This window comes from Poecilia latipinna, unplaced genomic scaffold, assembly GCF_001443285.1.
Source record: "Poecilia latipinna isolate Pla-1442-1.1 unplaced genomic scaffold, P_latipinna-1.0 Scaffold1741, whole genome shotgun sequence".
Taxonomy (NCBI): Eukaryota; Metazoa; Chordata; class Actinopteri; order Cyprinodontiformes; family Poeciliidae; genus Poecilia; species Poecilia latipinna.
Genome location: NW_015114357.1, coordinates 67596 through 76654, shown reverse-complemented (window position 1 = coordinate 76654; position 9059 = coordinate 67596). Strand labels below are relative to the sequence as shown.

The 9059-nt window shown below is 40.2% G+C and overlaps 1 protein-coding gene across 1 annotated transcript; it reads left to right on the top strand.

Annotated features, from left to right (window-relative positions):
- oprk1 (opioid receptor, kappa 1) lies at positions 1-6818 on the top strand. The gene is made up of 4 exons (XM_015060759.1): positions 1-352; positions 477-799; positions 2327-2679; positions 3505-6818. Exons 2-4 carry the CDS (start codon positions 555-557, stop codon positions 4041-4043), a joined length of 1137 nt encoding a protein of 378 aa, XP_014916245.1. The 5' UTR covers positions 1-352; positions 477-554; the 3' UTR covers positions 4044-6818.
- The last annotated feature ends 2241 nt before the right edge of the window (positions 6819-9059 follow it).

The window sequence follows — 9059 nt, the reverse complement described above, 5'->3', positions numbered from 1 at the left end:
TCTGCGGGTTCATCAGTAACACAACAATCACTCAAATCTAAGTAAAGTCTGAAAGAAGTTGACTGCATATGGTCTGAACCTATCTATCTGCTGGCTGTCATATGTGTTGGCTCAGTCTCTGATGTCACTGAATGAGCAGTGCGGGCTTCCAGTGCGCACCTCCGGGCGCGCAGCGGTGGCACAGCCTGTGAATTGTCCTCCTCCTGCATACTCTGCACAGAAACCTGCCCTTTCTGCTCATATTTTTCTGCATCCGATTTTTTTGGTCGAGAGTCCTCATAGCTCCTCCTGATCAGCCTTGGTTTCTTTGAAAGGAGCTTTATTTTGAGGGGAAGGAAAGGACTAAAAAGAGGTAAGGTGGTTTTGCTCCTGTGTGAAGATGTCCTTGAGCGCGGGGCTTTTGCGCGTAGTTTTTCCTCACAACAAACTGAGACTTGTTTTAAATTGAAAATGCTACCTTCTTCCGCCCTAATTAGGCGATTCACTTGTTTCGGGTGGTGAGTTTGCGCCCAGCAGCAGCAGCAGAAAAAGAAGGAGAGCCAGTGTTCAGCACCATGGAGAGCGGCGTGGTGCACATTTTCAAAGAGGACCGCTGTCCCTTGGGCCAGCCGGGGCAGTGCGCCCCGAACTTCACCTGGCAGCCCGGCTTGTCGGACATCTTCAACTACACCCCCAACGGCACCTGGGACGCGGAACCTGAGCCGATGTCACCCATCATCCCCATCATAGTCGCCGTTTACTCGGTGGTGTTTGTGGTGGGCTTGGTGGGCAACTGTTTGGTGATGTATGTCATCATTAGGTGAGTTCGGGTGCTTGGTATATGTGTGTGTGAGCGCGCGTGTGCGTATGCGTGTTTGTGTGCGTTTCTGTGACATGTCAGTAAGTGTCAGGCGCCCCACGTAGCCAACATGCGCGCACAGAAGCGGCGCGTTATTGTGAGACTGCTGACTATCTTTTCAGCGGCAGTCATGAATGCCTTCTGTTTAAGTTTAGCTCCAACCAGTACATCACGTAGCAAAAATAATTACTTTTTTTTATTTTATTTACATATATATTGGATTTTTCTCTGTTTGTCTCAGTGAAGTCTCCTTTGTGGGATTGTGGTTTTCGACCCTATAGAAAAGGTAGCATATTTTCCTTTTTATTCTGTTAATCTTTGAACTACCGTCCAAGCTGTAAGGTTTTGTAGAAGCTGCACAGCTTATTTTTCATTATTAAATGTCTTCCGTTCAATTACACGTGAGGTCCTGCGAGAAGCCCAATGCAAAGCTTGGAATACTGATTCAGATATCAGGGATGAAAGGACCGATTTTTATTATCATTTTAATTAGGTGTCCACAAGTTTTACTTTGCGCCAGAATTTCTGCAGGAGAGCTGAACAATTTAATCTATAATGATGATCTCATCCCATTATTACAGTGATTGTTATTATTTTTTTTTTTTTTTACGTTAAAGGAAATCCGGGGTGCATAACTAACACATACTTCTTCTGTCTTACCCCTGTCAGCATGCCCAGGTGGGCCCCATATTGGGAAAAGGAGGGCAGACCAGATGGGTCCCATATGGGTTTGTCCGCGGGTTCCACGGTGGCCCCACATGGGTTTGCCCATGTAGGGCCACAGCCCACATGGGCACCAAATGGGCCCTTCATGGTGGTGGGCCCACAAGGCTTTGCCCATTTAGGACCCATGTAGGGTCCACGTAGGCTGTGGCCCTACATGGGCAAACCCATATGGGACCCATATGTCTGTCCACCTTTCCCCCATATGGTGCCCACCTAGGCATGCTGGCAGGGACTTACCACAATATTTTGTCAAGAATCAGAACGTTGCATCAAACAAAGCACCAAATGCAGGCTTTACCTGAGGAATGAATTATGTTTAATAGGAATGTGTACAAACGAGTTTCATAGAAATGTACAAAGGCAAGAATAGAGTGAAAAAGTTATACAGTGTTGAATTTCCTGCTGAAACTTTCCTAAATAATTAAGTAAATCAGTTAAATTATTTTTATAATAAAGAAATTGTTGTGTTTTGGGGGTTTTTCCCTGTGGGATTTTTGTGAGTCAAAGTCATACCTAAAGACTGAATAAATATTTTGCACAACCATTCCACCATGAAAAAAGGACAACTCAAATGACCCGTTTGAAGGCCTAAAATAATACAGCATCCATCATCATAACGGGGAAAACACCAAATTGTATATAAAAAAAAAACTATTCTCATTATCAACTCTTTAATTATTTAAACTTTTTACAGTGTACACTGTAAGTCAGCTACACCATAACTGCGCTTGTACCCCGTATTTGCATCCTCACCCCTTGCAGATACACCAAAATGAAAACAGCCACCAACATCTACATCTTCAACCTTGCGGTGGCCGACGCCCTGGTTACCACCACCATGCCCTTCCAGAGCACCGACTACCTGCTCAGTTCCTGGCCGTTTGGCGAGGTGGCATGCAAAGTCTTCATCTCCATCGACTACTACAACATGTTCACCAGTATCTTCACCCTGACGATGATGAGCGTGGACCGCTACATTGCTGTGTGTCACCCGGTCAAGGCTCTGGATTTCCGCACGCCAGTGAAGGCGAAGATCATCAATGTGATCATCTGGGTTCTGTCCTCGGCTGCTGGGATTCCTGCCATGGTCCTCGGCAACACCAACACCAACAACGGTACATCAGCCGCTGCTCTGTTCCCTATAGTCTTCCTTCGTATTTTACTTCACTCAAGGATATTTGACCCTAATTATTCTAGCTGACTGCTTCAGTTTCTTGAAAAAGATGTTCTTTAATTTTTATAAAAGTCTACAAAAGCTTCCAGACTTGACAGGGAAATTGTGAGATTTATTTTACAGGAAGCTATTAGATCACTGACTCATAATTTTCATCTGACCTCAAAACCTCACAGCGCTAAGTGATAAATGATTTTACATCTGGACTTTAGGAGTTTTTCAAAAGGATGTACACCCTTTGAACCTGTCCGCATCCTGCCATAAAGACTCGGGTGCTTTTTAAGAGATGCCTGCCACACTTTTTCATGTTTCATTTGTTAAAGTAAATCACAAAAATTAGGCACAAATATCTTTCGACTTCACAATATCTTCTACCCCATACTTTAAATGATAATAAAATACACAAAGGTTTGTGGTTGTATCATGACAAAATGTGAAAGGTTCAAACTTTTGCAAGGCATGGTATACCATTGAGGTACCATGTACTTTCAGTCTGTGGATCCAGACGAGACGTTTGCAGGATGTAGGCTGAGCATTAATGCATTCATGTAGGGAATCTACAATCAAAAGATAAGAAGTTCAAAATTTTTAAACTTTTAAACATATTTGTAATTGTTGACCACTGATTTTTTTTAACTTTTCTTTTTATAGAAGACCAAGAGTTGGAATCTCTTAAAGCAGAATACTCTTGCTCATTTTGCGCATTTGTAACTGACTCCTTACATATTCTCTTCTAATTCTTCTGTAACTTTTCCATAACTAACAGGAACCACAGAATGTGCTTTACAGTTCCCTGATCCCTACACCTACTGGGACACCCTGATGAAGATATGCGTTTTCATCTTCGCCTTTGTGGCGCCCCTCATCATCATCACCGTCTGCTACACTCTGATGGTGCTGCGGCTGAAGAGCGTGCGCCTCCTGTCCGGCTCGCGCGAGAAAGACCGCAACCTTCGACGGATCACCCGTCTGGTTCTGGTGGTGGTCGCGGTGTTTGTGGTGTGCTGGACCCCCATTCACATCTTCATCCTGGTCAAAGCGTTGTCAGCCAACGTGCCCGAGACCACTGCTGTCATGGCCGCCTACTTCTTCTGCGTGGCGCTGGGCTACACCAACAGCAGCCTCAACCCCATCCTTTATGCGTTCCTGGATGAGAACTTTAAGAGGTGCTTCAGAGACTTCTGCTGCCCCGGGGGACGGGGTCACGCCGACTGTCACGGGGTGAGCAGAGTGAGGAGCACGCTTCGGGACCACACCTGCGCCACCGAAGGGAGGGGTGACGGGAGACAAGCCAGGCCCGTATGACTAGCCATGGACATGTCCTCCAGGCCGTACCAGAGCTGGGAGGATTCCATTGATCTGTGTTTGACTCAAATCACTACCACAATCTGAGAAGTAGTATCAGTATTGGTTAATAAATCCCATGAAAAGACCAAAACCAAGAATGATTTGACCTCACTTCATCTCTAAAATATTGCATTTCTTTCTTAAGTTGGTTTTAGGAAGGAGACTGAATGACAGCAACGTCTCTGCATGTTTTTTTTTTTTTGTTTTTTTCCAACAGTCTAGGTATCCATTCAATTTATATTAAAATGCAATATTTTGATCCTCCCATGAAGGCACAATCTGAACTTTTGGAAGCAACCTCAACCCAGTAGTATTTAAACTCTAATAGTGAAATTATTACTAAAATCATCAAAACTTCTCTTGCATTGTGTATGTCTGAGTTTAAACAGCTCATTGAACTTAGCCTGATCACTGAGCAAAATCCACCTGGTTTTCTGTTTGCAAGTTAAGGGTGACGGCAGCTTCTCTGTGGCGTTACGCTTTCAGAGTGGCAAAATCGGGAATATTAGGGAAGATATTGGGACAGTCACAAGGTTAAGAGAAACCAAAAAAGATTATTGCCAATGTTAACAAATTTAAACTGCTATTTAAATGTTATGGAAAGACTCCACAATGAGGTTTTGTAATCAGCCTACCTTTTACTTTACTCAACTAATAATTATTTGTCTGTTGGAGACTCTTACAATATGCCTCTAAAGCATCAAATTTTTATCCCAAGATGGTCAAGCAATTAATAAGTATGAAAGAAACAAGCCAGTAACTACATGTTTTACACCCTTCATCCCAATATGCATGCCCTGTACAAAACAGGGGCACTTGGAAAATCGTTACTCACTTCCCAGACATGCAGAACTCAGTTTTTCACTTAACTATTTTTGCTAACGAATGTGGCAAAAAAAAAAAAAAGAAACCGACAGAAGTTTAATATTCACGAGGAGGAACGTGAAGAATAATTTTAATGTTTACTGGTTCGTTTTAGAAATACAAGCATCCCAAGAAACTGTGATGTGTATTCACTGGTCGCCCAGTGGGCGTGAATGTATGGAGCGGCACGCAAGAGTCCAATGATGGGGCTTTTGTGTGCAAGATCAACACCCACACACATTTAATAAAAACGTTTTTGGATGGCAGTCCATTGTAGTGGCCACTTTAAGTGAAGGCCTAATACACGTTCCACCTTTTAAAGCAAAATAATTGCGGCTCTTAAAAAAAAGATCTTTTGCTTCAGTAAGGTTTTGGTCTTTCTATGTGATTTTTTTTTTTTAGGATTAGCAAACACATAGTAACGTTTTTAAAATTAAACTTAGTGAGTCGGTGCGGTACAAAGATGCCTTTGGGATAATACAATTAGAATGTGTTTATTTACTAATTGATGTTTTCCCTGTTTATGGAAGCTGAAGGTAGAACTGAGTGTGAAGGTGATTCGGACCTGTGCAGTATTTCTCACATGCTGTTGGAAGATCTCCACTATTTGCTGTGGCAACAAGCTCATTTTTTTGTTCATCTGACCTGCATGCTCCTTGAGTGGTTGTCACAGTACAGTAAATAATTCAGTTCTGATGTGCAAAAAAGATCAACTGCAGACAGAGAATAAAAAATATGTTCCCTGATTATTTTAGGAAAGGCATTCATTGTAAGCATTTTTTTTTTCAGCTTGTTATCAATAGTCCTTAATTGGTGTTTTTGTGATTTGCAGTACAACATATTTGCAAACTCCTTTTTGGCGATAAACCTTTGTGAAATATTCAGTATCTGCTCAGGGATCATTCTCTGTGAAACACAAATGAAGTGAGATGTTTTCACCTCGACCAGACAGTTAACTCCAAAGAGGGTTGGTTGAGAAAAATATCTGCGGTTTTTTTTTTTTTCTTTTTAGAGATGACGTTTGCATCATAATGAACTATTTCTGCTCTGAGACTGTAGCCCACCACTGAGCATTTTCACCTGTGATTCAGTTTTAGTCAAAGTGAAGATAACACATGCTGTGAATGCTGTGTGGACATTTCATCTCCTTAACGGTGAGAGGGCTTCAAGGCTAAAACCAATATGAAAAGAGCATATATGTAAAATAAAATACATCCGCGCGTGTTTAATGAGCATAAAGTTATCTTACGGGGTGTAAATTTCTGCTTAGCACTTAATCTTTACGGCTTGGTATTTTGTGCACCTGTGAATGTGTGATAAATCCTATTATGTGATAGTGGAAGGATAATTTAAATATCAATATGCAGACTTCGTTTTAACCACACATATGGGCAGTGTTCTAGCAGGAAACCTTAATAACCACCAACCTCTGAATTTACACAAGCACAGTACGTTTTTGGATCGTATTCATAAAATATATTTAATGTCACAAAGTTTGGCTGAAATATGCATCTTGCTTTTTTTTCTTGCAAAAGAATCCTTTCTGAGACTTTACTGCCTTGCTTTTTTCTTGAATACCGTAAATCAGTGGTCAGTCTGACTGAATTGACTTGTGTATGTTCTAAAAATTAGCTTCAAAGTTATATTACTGAAGTAGTGCTATTAGGAAGTTGTTATTGTGCCTTGTTTTTGTGCCTTCGTTCTTCTAATAATTTTATTTTTACTCATATTTATGATAGCATCTTGTCAGACTATCAGTCTTACAGTTGATATCCCAACTATGTTAGTCAGTGTTGTCTCTCATATTATGTTTCCTTTACATTTTAAAACTTTATTGGTAACACTTTATTTGAAGGGGGGTGAATAAGACTGACATGACACTGTCATAAACATGACATAACACCTGTCATGAACATGAATAAGCCTTCATGAATATTTATGACTGTTGTCATAAAGCGTCATTCGGTAAATTATGACACTTTTAATACAAAGTTGACATTATTCAAAATGTCTTTGTTATGACAACTTGACATTAACCAGGAAATCATTACTGTTTAAACTTTACATTTAATAACATAAAGTTACCTAATTTTTAAAGTGCAATCAGTCATACTTTTATAACAAATTTATATCAGTAATGATTTCTTGGTTAATGTCAAGTTGTCATAACAAAGACATTTTGAATAATTTCAACTTTGTATTAAAAGTGTCATAATTTACCGAATGACGCTTTAAGACAACAGTAATAAATATTTATGAAGGCATATTCGTGTTAATGAAAGTGTCATGTCAGTCTTATTCAAACCCCTTCAAATAAAGTGTTACAACTTTATTCATGAACAAAAAACCTTTTTAATTTGAGCTCAGCTCTGGGAGTCAAGCATGCACATGCCTCTTGAGTCACATCTGATATTTCAGTGTATATTAGCTTTGGGTGTCAAATGACGCTTTGTAAATGCAGTATTAAGTCAGAATAAATAAGTAAAAAAGTTGGAAATTTGTTTGGTTTTTTTCCTTTTTTTGGCAGTGTGGCTGTAACTTTTTTTAAAAAATGCAGTTGTTAGTCACATCCGTGTGGGTTCCAAATCACCCATGAAATTATTTCTCACCTTACCATGACTCCTTTTTTTTTTTTGTTTTTTTTTTTGCATTACTCAATTCAGCTCACATACAATGGCAGCGTTTCCATGGTGAGAATTCCAACTGAAAGACGGTGGCGGTCCAAGGCTTTTTCCGTTAATTGTAAGGGACTTTGCGCTCTGACCTTGCAGAGGAATTTGAAAAGAGAAAAAAAAAATTGTCCCAATATGAGAAAATCAAGGTTATGTTAAATCAATGACGAGAGAAGTTATTCTGAAGGCGTGACAGCTGTGCAACACATGTAAAGGTCCAGAGAAATTAGTTTAAGACTGTTTTTTTTTCCCACGATTGAGTCATTATTGCCAAAGAGCCACCCACATTTTTTTCAGTTTCTTTTAAGCCATTTAAATTTTAATCTATCTTTGATATCAAATCACAACAGCAAGATCTGAGTGAGTCATAGCAAGTCATCACAATTAAAGGGCAAGAAGAAATTATCATTTAAATCGGTTCAAGCATGCTATAATTCAAATAAACAATTTCTAATTGGAATTACTTTTAATGGCTGCAAGGTTTTAAAGTGATCAAAGACGTTATGTCCTTGTTCTGTTTTCTTTCAATTCTGTCTATATGACACAGATTTATGTAGATAGTTTGAATGAAGAGCAAAGCATAAGTGTGTGGCATGTAGATTTTGCTGGAAGACCCAAATGCAGGGAGGAAGTAGGCAGTCTGAACTGTTGCAAAAGAAATTATAATTCATCTTTCAATTGAAAAAAAAATAAATACATAAATAAATAAATCACAGTAAATGGGAAGAAACATGAAAAATCAATAAGTGGAACCATGGAGGTCAAGAAAAAGAGGTCAGGCAACAGGAGTGATTGGTGCCAAACAGAGGCCTATAAATAAATATTCCTGGAGTCGCAAAGAGGAAGCTCTCTTGCTCATTATAGAAAATTTTAAAATCTAACTAGACAACTACTGGGAAGGAGAGAGTCCAGCACCTCTCCAGGAGTTTGGTTCCAGAGCCCAAGACGAACGTAGAGGTGAGACCAACTTATGCATTTCTTGCTGGTACCACTTAACCTCCCACCACAGACCAAGCGCCTCACCTGAAAGAACAGTGACACAGCACATTCCTAAAGCCAGACTACGTCAACAGGAAGTAGCTCGTCAAGGGCCTGGCCCTCACCTCCTACCCAGCGGATTGTGATGTTCCTCTCTAATGGTCGTGGGCACAAATAGAGGGTGCTTCTTCTAGCTCATCAGAATCCCCTCACCCCTCATTCAAAGACCAATTTGCCCTGGGGAAACCCTACCAGGAGCTGAAGCTCCAGAGAAAATTCCCCTCCGGAGCATAGGGATGTGCTTACCCTGGTGTGGTGATTCAACAGAAAGTCATACAATTAAATAAATAAATAAATAAATAACACTATCAAAGTAAATCTACAAACCACTGCTTTTGTTTTCCTGTTAAATTATCATCTTCTGTGCCATCATAGCACTTAAATCATAAGTGTTGTTCAT